Consider the following 14,448-nt stretch of genomic DNA (forward strand, 5'->3'; position numbering starts at 1 on the left):
TTCTCTTTCCCTGCTTTTTACTTTGCTACATTAGTTTAAGCTATTTTTTTTATTGACTGGTTTATTTTTTTTAATTGAAATAAATAACGAAGTCAACTTTATTTGTATAAAATTTGATATTTCAGTTGAATTAAACATCTCATTATTTTCAAACCAATAAAAACTTACAAAGTTTACATAGACAAAATTCATATGGACCTGAAACACTGATGGTAACTATTTTTCAGCTTACACTAATCTGCCCATTGCCTGTCACACAAAATCAGAATAATGTACTTTAGTTTGTACTTACAGTGTGATAAAGCTGTAGAAACACTACTTTTTATCACTATTTTTAAAAGTAGTGTTCATCTGGCTGTAGATAAATAGATTTTTTGATGCTTTAGCTAAACCCAAAAGCCTTTGTGCCTTCCAAAAATATTAAGTTCTTTAAATATTTTTCTAGGTTTTCAAATAATTTAAGTTTCATGGGAATCAACATGTTTTCTGATAAATATTATTTTCAACTTTTGGAGGGATGGAGCATTGCGAGAGGCCCTGTTTGAATAGCTCAACAATCCTGTCATATTTGAAAAAAGCCTTTCCTGCCTTCACTATCACAGGGTCATGAAAGTGTGAGTCCTTGGCAGAAGATAACATAAAGTCAGATATAAAAACAGATTTTCGCGACCTCCAATATAAAATATAAAATAAATAAATAAAAATAAATAAATAAATAATAAAAAATAATAGATAAATAATAAATAGATATAAATAGATAAATAATAAAAAAATAATAAAAAATAAATAAATAAATAAATAATAAAATAAAAAATAAATAAATAAAAAATATAAATACTGTATATTATTTGTCTGTAATATTTCCTGTTTTTCTTTACCATCTCCTGTTCCACTTCTGTTTTTCCTCTCAGGAGCTGCTAAGCTTTATGCCTACTGGATTGTGGTAAACTTCCGTGAAGCCTACAACATGTTTGCCGTCAACGGAATCCTGTTTAACCATGAGAGTCCGAGGAGAGGTCAGTGACAACTTTGACCTGTAAAACAATGTGTCTGAAAAATATACTCTGTATTGCCAAAATTATTGGGTTAACCATCCAAGCAGTGAATTGAGTCAGGCCAATTACTTTCATATCCATATGTAATAAAACCTAGAGGGGTACAAGCTGATGACAAGGCGGATGCTACATAGAGGTTGCCGATTTTCTGCTGAGTCAACAGCTATGGCTCTATATACTTTTTCTAGTTGTCAGTTTGGCTCAACAACAGTGCTCACAGAGATTAATTAAATGAGCTTATATGGTTGAGCAGATGCTTACAATTCTGTCATCACCATGTGAAAAGTGTCAGATTCACTCGTGCAAAGCTCACCCTGACTGGGCCCTAAAGCATTCATGACATCTTCTGGAGTAACTTAATATTTATGCCTCTCTGGCATTACAATAGAAGAGTCTGAGTTTGACATTTCCCAAGAGAAAAGCACTTGTCTAACTTTTGTGTGTTAAGTATAAAGGTCAGTTTAGAAAGCATTGTAGTATAGGTCTGTTTTTCTTTTTTTCAAGAAATTTACTCTTGATGTTTACAAGCATACTTGGACATTTTGGACAATTTTATGCTTTTTGGCAGGTTGGGGATGGTCCCCAAACTGCCAAACTGATGGAGCTCCTTTGGGATAATTTTAGAGTGGTTAGTGACCAAGACCATCTCATCCAGAATCAGCACATGATTTTCTGGAAAAAGTCAAAAGTTCTTAAAAACGTGAAGCAGTTTCATGTGCAAAGGACGAACCAAAACCATACTACATTTTTTGCACTAAGCAAGAGATGTAATTGAAGTTCAGATGTTTAACCCAAGACAAGTAACCCGGTTCTTTTGGCAAAATAGTTACATCAGTTAGACCCTTACAGTTACTCTGTTTTGACTTGTTTCAACATAATATTGGAGTATTGAACAGCGTGAATGTTCAGTGTTCCAGATGGTACCACAGATGTTTTGAATAATTTCCAGCTGCAGCAGTGAAGTAAATTCATGTATGAAGCAAGATAGGAAGTTTTAACCTAAACAGATGAACAACATCAACATAAATGCCTCAAATTCTTAACAGTGCAGACTGAATACAAGAATAATTCTTTTACAATGTTCATGTGTGACAAAATGACAAAGTGTGAAGCCCTTGACAACACTTAATCTCAATAAAAAGTTAAAGTCACAATAGTAATAGTACATAGTAAAACATAAATAAATCCATTGTTAGATTGTGAAAAGGTATCCAATTACACACTCCATATAAAGTCCTAATGATCCACAGGTGAGGCTAGGTTTCTTATAGCCACTTGGCACACACTCTTACGCGTTCTGACACATAGTGAATGGTTTGTGGTCATATTTTTAATATGTGCTGCAGGCCCTGAGGGTCGCAGGCGCTGCTTTAACCCGATTTACACGCCACTGTGACTCAAAATTAATAACATATGACTGGAGCCCTGAAACTATGCCCAGGTCAGCTGCTCAGGTGTTTATGATTTATCCCCTAATGAAGGCACTGGCCACGACCCCGACCAAGGTCAGGGGTCATCCGGTAAACTCTAATGGGTTCGCACAGACAGATAGATGTGGGAACCAGTGTGGCAGTTCTGTAGAGATGATGAGGTCCCTACAAGAAGGGTGTTTGAAAGACAAAATCAACAGTACTTAAGATAAAGTTAGGTTTTTAATGATGGTAAAATGTCTGAATTTCTTTTAGATATAAAACTAGTCTGAATGCTTGTGAAATGTCAGGATTAGAGATGTGCGGGCTTGTCAAACCCACAGACATGACCTTTTGAAGGCAAGACTTGCTCCTCTCTGATAACATGATATCAGCTTTTTGGTTTTATCAGCTCTTTATCGTCTACCTGCCCATTCTTATCACACATTTCCCTCTTTCTCCTCCCTCTTGATTTAGTCCTCCTTTTTTCTTAATAGTCAGAATAAGTCTCCTTATAGTCTCCAGCAGGCATTTAGGTTTCACTTTTATCGTCTCTATTTTCAGACAAGTTTGACATTGCTCATGTCGGAGGAACGTGGTGCGTTCCATAGTGCAGTGTGGTGCTTATCTTGGCCCAGTTGACCAGTGTTTACCCAAGCCCCCAGTGTGCGTCATGACCCTGTTGGTGCCACACTGAAGAGACATTTGGCTCTGTGTTCTGTTGCTCGCAAGATCATTCTTTTCTTTAAGAGCTTGTTCTTTTGAGGTGCAAAATCTTCCTGCCATGTTTGTACTTTGCTTTGATTGTAGGGTTGTACTTTAAATCATATACTTTGATATGTATATTTATACTTTGTGCTAACTGGATATCACAAACATCTAATTTTGGCTTGAGTGTAGTAAATGTACCATAAACAAAAGCATGACTACTAAGCAGACCCTCCAGAACTTTTCTTTTTCATGTTATTGTTCTTTTGTTGCTTTTTCATCAGCATATCATATCTATGTATGCTGACTTATAAATACATATATATATATATATATATATATATATATATATATATATATATATATATATATAGATATAGATATAGATATATAGATATATCTATCGATCGATAGATAGATATATATACAGATATATTTCACATATATATGTGAAATAGTAAATTATAAATGACCTGCACTTTTAGTGCTTCATCTAGTTCAGAGTTCTTCAAAGAGCTTTAAACTGCATTCAGTCATTTTTATATTCACTGACATGTTCACCTGCTGATGAAAGTACTAAATTGAAGCCACAGGTATCCTTGGTTTGTCGGATGAAAGCATTCGAACACAGACACAAGAACTAAAACATATTGAGTTGGGATTCAAACCGGGAACCAGTTTGAATCTTCCCATCACAGAGATTGCCATGCTGGTGATCTCTGTGAAGATTTCTAACATGAGAGCAATTGTCATCACTCCACTACTTTCAGCCACACCCTAAACATCTCTTTTAAGATGTTTATCGCACTACATTTACTTGTTAATATTTTTGACAAAGGATTTACCAGTTTACAGCCGCACCTTTATAGAGAACAAATTTTTTACTCTCATTTCTATAGTACCACCAGAAAGTAACAGTTCTTTTATGTTTTCTGTTGTGTTACATTTTAAAACTATCTTATAGAAAATCTTTTCCATTTATGATTTTTTTTTTAAATCTCAGAAAAATTGCCTTACAGTGACAAATGTTATATTAAATATATATATTTTTTCAAACTAATGTTTTGGATATATATATATTGGAATCCCTTGTTCTGACTCTCAAATTTGAGTTCAGGGGCATCAGAGTCTCCCTGTTCATGTTTTAAAATGTTTCCTCAACTTTTTTGGAGTCTATTTGTGGTCAGATTAGTCAACTAATCATAAGTCTGAATCAGAAACACTTGCAAGACATAAGGTCTTGCAATTAGCTGTATAAATCAGTTCACAAACCAAGCAAGGAACTCAAGAATTTTTTTCATCCAGGTCATTATTGTTATAACACCATATTTCTGTGGAAGGATAAAAACAAATTGCAGCACTGAACGTCCTAAAAAGCATTGTGGTCTGTGGTGTGTTGGTCACCCAGATCACCAAATGAGCAAGAACCCAATGATCACTTAGATAAAGCTGCGGTGTTCTCTTGTGGAATGGTCAGCCATTGCTAACAAACTCCATCAATCAGGGTTTTATGACCGCTTACTAAAAGCAACCTTAGAGAATGTCTAATGATGAGACACAAAGTTCTTTAATCTGATTAGACCAAAACAGATTCTTTAAATTTGAATTGAAGAATCATACCTGGAGCAAAAAAGCAACCAGTGTGTGTGGTGGGTTTCTGTGGAATACATTGAGATTCTTTAAGCAATTAGAGATTCTTCAAAAGCACCCACTCCAAAGTATCCTGAAGCTCAGGCAAGGGTAATAATTACTCCTCAATAATGACAATAATTTGAAGATAGCAAAGAAGTGGCATCAGGAGCAATCTGTGATTGTTATTGGTATTCCTCCCAGTGCCTAAATTTAACTAACTTTTAACAGCTATAAAATTTGGAATCTCCTTATGCTAACCGCTTACCCAAGAAGTAGCTACAGAAGGTTTCTCACGCAATTAATTATTAAAGCATTGTGCCAATTATTAATAAAATATTTAACATTATTTGAATTGTAACGTAACAAAATGTGGAGAAAAGGGAAAGGCCAAGATTATTTTCTCATGGCACTGTATGCTTTATGTCTGTCATATGATTCTCACTCCACCAAAGACACAGAAAAACTGTCATGGATATCAGTTAATCTATATTTCTCAAAACGTCCCCACTGAAGATTTTTTTCAGCATCTTCAAAACTGAAATAGTCTAATTTTGTGTTGTTGAGGTTGCTCTTCTGAATTTTCTGATAAAAATGGGAAGTTCAGCAAAGATTTCTTTTCCTTTCAGCAGTGCAGATGACTTAATCCCGGCAGGAATGTGCTTCTGGTTTCTCTTACCATTCTTGTAAACATATGAGTACTGCAGCAATAAACAGACGATTTTCATTGTTCTTGTCCAGAAAGTCTGAATTTTGCAGTCGTCAAGAAAAAAAAAATAAGCCAGTGTAAATCCAGCGTGAAGCAAAGCAAACAGGAGTCTGCATCTGCCGGCTAGTTCACACCGCTGAACACTACTCTCCAGTTAGCTTAGCTGTTAGCCATAACAAACATTTCTCACTTTCTTTCTGATGAAAAGGATTAGCATTAGCAGCAGTTCTAAATTACCTCCACATAACTGTGAAATATGATCCAGTGCAGTTCTTTGAAAGTTGGATCAGCAGTCAAATGTATTTATTTTGTCATTTTCTTCACAACCTAACACCTGAATGTAACCAGAAAGCCAAACTTAATGTCTACTTATTGGCAGTTTATATGTGCCCATAAAGTCAGTAAGCAGCTCTAGTTGGAGTCTTACCCTTGGTTTATTTAGGGAAGTACCATCTATCCTTTCCCCAGAGAGTATTGTGGTTCATGCTTGGCAGTACCAAATAATATATTGTTATGTCAGGAGAGAAGAGTAGTCAGAATAACAGTGCCAAAGTCAAACATACATACAGCCGCTCAGTCTTCACATGCCTTGGCATCATCTTTCTGCTTTTGTTGAGTTCGAGCCCAAAAGGTCAGATCGCATGATAGATTTGTAAGAGGATATGTTTTCCATTTATTTAGAAGGTTATTTTCAAAGGAATTTTTTGATGGGAATGACTCGGTTTGTGGATTTCAAGAGAATTTGTCAGTGTCCTTTAAGACAAGAACTCAACAAGGTGGTGCCTTTTGTTTTGGTCTTTAGTTTCATTTGTTGTTGATGGGTAGAAAACTGAAAGAGCACAGCCTAAACAGCAGCTGATCTATGGCCAGGTGAGCAGGGTTCTAAAGCCTCAAAGTGAAGATGATGACAGAGTCCTCGACTCTCTTTACGCCTTGCACAGATTTTTGTTATGAGCCAGGGACGGATCTGAACAGAGCTTGAGACAGATCATATTTTTTCTTAGCTTTACTCATAGCTGCTCCTCCCCCCAATCGGTGTTTGTTATGCACGATCACCAAGGTGACCAAGTATCTGGATGACAGAGCAGCTTAATTGCACAAGTTAAGAGCAACGTGTTGTCTTTTAACCTTTGCCGAATCCTCGGTAGCTCTAAAGGAACACGATTAAATTTCAAAGTAAGTTTCTAGATTAACTTTTTAAACTGTTGCACTTGTGCACCTACATTTTTCTCTTAGTTTCCCCTGTACAAAATTTGGGTTCACCCAAATTCATCGGTTCCTTTACCACCACGATATTGTGCAATAAAAGTTAATTTTATAATTTTCTTTGCCAAAAAATGTCTGTTTTTAAAATACCTCGAGCCTAACAATGCAAACATTCAGTCATTGAAAACTATTTTGATTCAATTGGATGTGGTATGATGGATGAGAGTGAAATGAAAATGATAAGAAAAGTAAACCAATTATTTCAATATTCTCTCTTTTACAATTTGACATCATAGTTACTGTATGCTTACAAATCACAGACAGCACCTCCTTTTTCAAGTAAAAGGAGGTGCTGGTTTGTGCAAAAAAATATTAGCTTTCTATCAAGCAGAAAAATTGGCTTTCAAATTACTAACAAGACAAAATAATTTTAAAGTTTCATTTGATTATTTGTGCACTCCCTTAGTGTAATGTTAAAAACTAATTGTGGCAGTAAAAAGATTTGTATTTTTTTTTTTTGTCAAAACAGTGGATAACAAAAAATATTGATTTGTTTGTCAGTGAATTGGAAGAAATCAATTTATCTTAAAATTTTGCAGTGATGTCGTTGTTAGCAGCAAATTATTTATTTTTGAAACTAAAATGTAGCCAGTTTAGTTAATTTGTTTTATGTTGATCTGACCAAATGTTTTTCATGATGATCCAATTTCATGATTCCATCACCAGCCATTTTCCCTCCTATTACAGCTGTTGGTGGTATTCAGAAGAGTCTGTGATCGCATGCACACAAAGTTTCAAAACAGATCTACAGCTTCACAAATCTACTAGGTAGACTACTGCTATATGTCCACATATGCATGCTTTGTTTTTAACAAAAATATTTAAAAAAACTCAAGCTAAAGTTAACTTAACAGGGTTCATATTTATTATGACAGAAAATGTGTTTTTTTTTCCAATATGCATCCCATTAGTTAAAATGGTTTGTAAAACTAAAATTTTTTCAGCACAAAAAAACTTGGGATTTTAATAAAAATATAACTTATAACAGTTAATTCTGGATCACTATGTGCAAACTTGGCTCACTACTCAGTTTTGTTGATCACAGTTTGTTTTGTTTTAGACTGCTTAATATATGCTCTTCATGTAGATCTGTACTAAATGAAAGGTTGGATTTTCTAACCACAAATGTCAATAATTAGGGAGGACATTTTATTATTTTCTGATAAAGGGAAGAAATAATGAGTACTCAGTTGTTTATTTTTAAGTTTATGAATACATAAACATCTATTTGTCTTTTTCTTGAACTATCATGCTTCCAGAACACCTTGCATCAAATTTCTTTTTCCATCTCTTTCCTGTCAGTTGTGTCAGCCCTTAAGTGAGGGCACTTGTGTTTCAGGTGAGAATAGACACTATGTTGGCTGAGAAGAACCCATGACCTGTCTTGGATGTAGCACAAATGTTCTCTTTTTGCTGAAGCTGCAGATATCACTCAGCAAGTGAATCAATAACAGCAATGGCAGACATTGACAAGGTTTTGGTTAGGTTGATGTAGAGCCAAATTGCCCTATTTGGAAAATATTCTTGCTGCAATATTACTCAGTCCTCCTGCGTGTTAGCTATTTAATTCAATAACTCAGTGCAGATAAAGAAAAATAGGATGTTCACTAGATGAGCTTGCATTAATTTTGATGCTAACCAATTGACCCAAAACCTAAAAGGCAGCGGAGATAGAAATTTAAGGTTACACTTCCACCATGAAGCCATTCACTCCCCGGGGCCATTATTCAAAGACAAAACAGGATTATGGGATTTGGAGTTTTGGCTGAATGTCAAAACAGGTGTGTAGATGCAGTGTTGAGGTAACTGAAAGATCTCTATGGCAACACTATAAAAATGAAATTATATCTTGTCTATTATTCACTTTGTATGTTTGAAATAAGACCAGTTGAGACAAGCTTGCAACAGAAGTGATTCAAATATCTGGAAAGGACTTGTATCAACTCTTTAGTGTTTTTTTTTTTTTAACCAAAATGTAAACAATGTGCCGGCTTCAAGAAAACATAGCTACTTAATAAATTGTTCTAGAAGCTGAAACTAGGCACACACAAGAAGTAGATGTTCTACCTGCACAAATATTCCATTAAAGATCATCTTGATAGTTATTTTTAAGTAATCAAGTATTGCGTTTGTGTAGCTTTACAGCTTATAGCCTTTCAGTTTTTCCAGGCCTAATGCACCACTCGGCCATGCCACAACCGCACAATATATCTTCAGAATAAATGTTACAGAGGAAAGATTGGAATAAATCACATTGTGGTTTAGTTTCAGTAAATGTGCATAAATATACTGACAGACAGTAATATAAATGTGTATGAGTCAGACATGTAAATGTCTGGGTGTGTTGGGGGCTGAGACTTCACACAGTTTAAGGCTTTATAAGTCACTTTTTTTTTTCCCCAGAATGTGTTGAACAACAAATTTTTTTTTTGAGTAACTAAGGCCTCTTGAGCCACAATCTCCTCAAAACCACAGTTTCTTCCCCAGACCCATGCCCCCAGCTGACATCTCCTGTCCCCATCCTGTCTGGACCCACATGGTCTGGCTTTGGGAATAGGAGAGATCTCCATCCATTTCTCAACACCCTCCTCCTCCTTTTCCTCCCGTGCTCAAGCCCAGCTGTGCCAACGAATTCTGTTTGCTACGTTTTTCCTGTTGGCCAACGAACGAAATGGAGGAAAAAGTTAAATGAGAGTGGGAGAGAGAAAGTGAGTGTCAGTTTCTGGCAGGGGTTTTGCTGTCTGCTCAGTTTTCATGGCCCACGGTTTTATTAGACTTTCCGCCAGGCTGCGGGCAAGGTTAAACGGCCACCGCTGCCCCTTTTGGGCTCAGAACCTCCTGTCAGCTCCCCTCTCAGCTCCCCTCACCCCCTCCACCTCCTTCTGGCTGTCCTACGCTGCCGCTGCCAGTAAAGGAAACACATTAACACCAGAGTCTGTAACAGAGCAGGCTTTGTCCGGGGCCGGGCAGACCCGTCCATTAGCCCCAAGCTCGGGTCCATGGCGCACCAATTAGAGAAGACAGGGAGCAGAGCCACTCTAAACAGAGGTGTGAGCTTTACAAGGATACTACAGGTGTGCTCTGGGGGAAATAATGGACTTTATTTCTGATTGGTGTACTGTGCACCACCATGTACCTCTGACACCCTTTTAAGAGCCAAACAGGCTTTGCAGAGTTTTGACAACCTGTGTTTAACCTTCAAACTCAAGTTTCTCTTGGATCAAATCAAACCTCAGCTTTCCAATTCGCTGTAGTCGCCAAACTGGGCTCTAGTTACATTGCCTTGGCCCACAAGATTATAGTATGTACTATGCAGAGGGCTGCCCCTAATGAGCATTTGATTACATTTTTTCTTGACTCTAACCAAAAACAAAAAAGAAAATTTAATGGGATTGGCTGAGGCTGTACTATACCACTTTAAATGAACATCATCATAACTTTCATTCTGAATTAGTTCAGATTAAAGAAACTAAAGGACAGTTTTAAACCAACTGATTACAATTTATGATATTGTAATCATAAATTGATCATTTTTAAATCTATATACAATTTATTATAATTGTGTAAAGGCAACAAATAAATAGACATTAATGAATGCATTTTTGTACACTGGGATATTATGCAGTCTCTACATCCAACAACAAAATACTTTATTGATCCCAATCTGACAAAATTATGCTCTGCATAGCCTGCTTGATTTCCTCCAGATCAGGAGTGGAAACATGTGTAATTTGCTTTTTTTTCTTCATCATTCCAAGCATTCTCTTAAAATCTGCATAATATTTGGATGGAAACATGGCTAAAATTACTATGGTCTAGATCCTTAACCCAAGATTCATTCAAGTTCTTTTCATTTGATAAAGATTCTACATATTTCTAAATTCTAAATCATTAAGAGTGTTTGCTTTGCAGAAGTGCTTGAAGGATAACGGTGAGAAATGTAACCTTGCAAATATATTTAAATTGTTCGATTTGACAGAATATTGTATTTTGGATGTGATCAACAGCAAACTAGCTATTTTTTGGTGATTACAAAAAAAAAAAAAAAAAAAAAAAAACACTTCCAAAGTGGATGTGGGTACATTATAGGTAATTTCAAACCTATAATGTTTGAAATTACCTATAATAAGGGTGAATGGAGGGACGATAGGTCATTGTATTATGTACTAAAAACCAAAGATAAAAGTATTTTTATCTCTGTTTCAGCATCGTCCTCTCTTGTGCATTTACCACAAGTTCTAAAATATGACTTTTTTTTTAAAAAAAGAGAGAGAATTGCTTTTAAGGACTCTTGAGTTTAAATACTTGTACTTGCCGTTCAGCAATTTATTTACCTGATGCTGTATTGTATAGACATGACATATATTCTTTTGTCATGTCATGGCCTGTGACTTAAAACATGAATTTTACAGGAACGTCTTTGAACAATGCTTGTTTGGAATTGGTTAATGCAAAGTGACTGAAGCTGGTCTCTTCAGTATTCAAATACTCCTCCTATGTGTATAAAGTATAAAGCAGCATTTTTAGGGAATGCCAACCTTGCTAAATTATGGTCAATATTATTTATACTGAGCATATTATAAACAATCTTTGAAGACTTCTTTTTTTAATAAAATGTTAAAATACTTTTCAGATCTCTGCATTTGCGCTACTGATAAGTTAGCACTATTGAGTTCAGTTCCCAGGTAATGCCACTTTGTTTCTGCTATAATGCATTTCCATAGTCAGTTGAAGTTGAAACTGTAGATCCTGAAAGCCAGGCAGTTAATAATCAAAGCAGTGTTGACTTTTAAACACTCTAACAGGTCAAAGACCAAATATCCGGATCATACACCTCACATAATGTAACCTGACAGTGTCTCTTTATTACCTATTGTGTGTGTAGGTGTGTGATGAATGTCCCACTCTCTGTGATGAAATAAGAGCCTGTCTAGCTGATATGGATGAGAGAAAAACTGACATCCACGTCTGTGTCAGTGGCAGATGAATAATTGTTGCTTAGCGTCTGACTACAGTTAGTGGGAGCGCTGGTATCTGCCAGAACAGATGAACTGCCAGGTTAGAAAAAGGCCCTAAGGCAGGATTACACACGATCATGCAAAGACAGGAAAGGTCTGACATGGAAGGGGCTTTCCATTGACAATTTATCCACGCTCTGTGGACATGTGCTATTTTTGAATTCATGCCACAAATATTGATTTTAAGATCAGGAATCTTTTTTTTATTTTTTTATTATTATGTTCATGATACATCATTCCAATATTGCAACAAAGAAGCGTTGACATAGGGGACATATGACCCACCATCAACACACAACAAGCTGTACTTTCTTAAACAAGCATGTCTACCCTTCTCCTGATCTGTTTCTGCTCAGCCTGCCCCAGGGCTGTCGCTTTCCTATGAAATAATTACTACAAATTTAGTGCATTCGCATGATTGGGTACACAGGATTTTCCTGTGTCTAAATGGAGGCTCTGCTCCATGTCAGGGGAACAGTGATACAGTGTGGAGCCAGAACTGAGCTGTTACAGCTTGGATGGACTCAGGGCTTAAAGGCAGCATTCAGCTTGGATGTAGCAGTTCTAACGGGGTCTCGGAGAGGTTAGCACGAGGTTGTGGGAGATTTATGTTGCATCAACTATAAATAGCAAACACTTTGATGCAAACTTGCAAAGTTCCTTTGAAATTATACTCTCATGTCTTCCAGTTTGGTCATTTAAACAGGGAGCCCAGATGAGTTCAACTCCTCAAACTTTATTTAGCTACTTCAACTCTGATTGTGACATTATTCCACATGACAACCTAATATGTAGTGTTGATTTCCATCAATATAATGCTTTATTTGAGTTGGAGAGGCTTCACCATATATTCACAGACCATCCACAGCACGAGTAGAACATGACACCCACCCACACCATCCCAACAAAATACCCAAAGGCACGTAAAACCATTCCAGCTGCACACGCTCTTATTAGAAACTTGTTTGTCCTGCTGCAGATAAAATCGCCACGTGTGCCGGCTCTGATGAGGAGCATGATTCTGGTGATCTGGCAGATTTCATTGTGGTGGTTTTTGACTGAATGCTACATGGGCAACACCATGGTGGTCTGGATCGGTCAATTTTTCCTTTTTTCCCCATGTGGAATGTCCCTGTTCCTTTTTTTTTTTTTATGTTTACAGACAGATGGCCTTAAATTTGTGTTGGCATCAAGCCCAGATTTGACACCAAAATGGTGAATTAGAGAAGAAAATGAGAGGGAAAGATTCTAAAAAAGGTCTTGTGGCTGTAATGTGAGTTGGTAACGAATTGATTTGACTCAGAGTTACATTTTGAATTTTTTGCTTTGGCTAAAGAGGGTTGGAAAACTATTGGAGGTTTGGAAGTCTGTATGTGTCAGCGTGTGTGTGGTGTTGGAGAAATATGCAGAATATTAGTATGTGACACTGGAATTTTTATCTCCAACACTGTGGTCTTGAGTTCCAGTGCTGTGAAATATTAGCCTAATACAGATTCATTCTGCTTTTGTTTTACTGCTTTGGTTAAATGTTTCTGAATATCCAATCAATTGTAATATTTGATAACTACAGCATGAATAAACAAAACATGTAATTTTCAAATAAATATTTCTAAAGTTAACAGGCCTGGTGAGAAAAAGTAGTTGACCCCAAACCTATTAAATAAGTTTGGAAAATAACTACTGTCGAGTGTTTGCAATAGCTGTCATTGATACTTTTGAATTGGCAGTGTTGATCAGAAATTGACAGTCCGCTGTGCATTGAATCATTGTCCCACTGCATAACCCTTATGATTTTCAGCTAGAGATCACAAACTGACAATCGGATATTCTTATTCTTCTATTAATTATTACAAGTTGACCAGAACACCAAAGCAGCTTCAGACCTCAATGCCACCACCACTATGTTGAATTGGAGACCTTAGACATTATTCTTGGTTCATTTTGACCTCCTGGATGAGTTGATGATAGCCTTGGAGTAAACCTTCTATGAAGGTTCACCATTGTTGGAACTTTCTCCATGGATGTCAAGGATTTGGTTTTTCATCTGTTCTTGAAATGCATGAGACCCAGGCATGATGTGTTTTGATTTTTATTTTCAGTTCATGCAATAACTGAGCATGAGTTTGGCTAGGTATTGAACTCAGCTTTCCAAACAAATGTGCTAATCATAGATATTTACGATTTGAGAAGATTGCTGTTACTGTCTCAAACAGGGCAGTCTGGATAAATAAGTGAATGACATGACAATTTCAAAACTGCATTTTGTACTTACTCTGGTTACATTTGTCTGATGATAAAATTTATCAGAAGATCTTGAACAAGTCAGGAGAATTAGGGAAGCAAAAATAGACAGAAACTGTAAGGGGACAAATACTTTTTCACAGCATTATATTTGTTTCTTGTTTTTCACTCGTTTGCTGATGAATGTTTGAATGAATTGAACCCGTTTTATATCCTGAACTTTTTTTTCAGGCGCAAATTTTGTGACACGGAAGATCAGCCGTTCTGTGGCAAAGATTCACCTGGGCCAGCTGGAGAGCTTCAGCCTCGGGAACCTGGACTCCAAGAGAGATTGGGGGCACGCCAAGGACTATGTGGAGGTAAAACACACAAACACACAACTCAGAAATCCACACAACCGTCTGTGCACAGCT

At 36.5% G+C, this 14,448-nt stretch overlaps 1 protein-coding gene across 1 annotated transcript in view; it reads left to right on the forward strand.

Moving 5' to 3' along the window:
• gmds (GDP-mannose 4,6-dehydratase) overlaps positions 1–14,448 on the forward strand; it is a 160,723-nt gene that overhangs the window by 46,475 nt on the left and 99,800 nt on the right. Inside the window, exons 6-7 of the mRNA XM_055050555.1 lie at positions 912–1,016; positions 14,267–14,394. Coding sequence (XP_054906530.1) covers positions 912–1,016; positions 14,267–14,394 — 233 coding nt within the window. The remainder of the gene's footprint in view (positions 1–911; positions 1,017–14,266; positions 14,395–14,448) is intronic.

This window comes from Poeciliopsis prolifica, unplaced genomic scaffold, assembly GCF_027474105.1.
Source record: "Poeciliopsis prolifica strain line A6 unplaced genomic scaffold, Auburn_PproV2 SCAFFOLD002, whole genome shotgun sequence".
In the NCBI taxonomy this organism is placed as follows: Eukaryota; Metazoa; Chordata; class Actinopteri; order Cyprinodontiformes; family Poeciliidae; genus Poeciliopsis; species Poeciliopsis prolifica.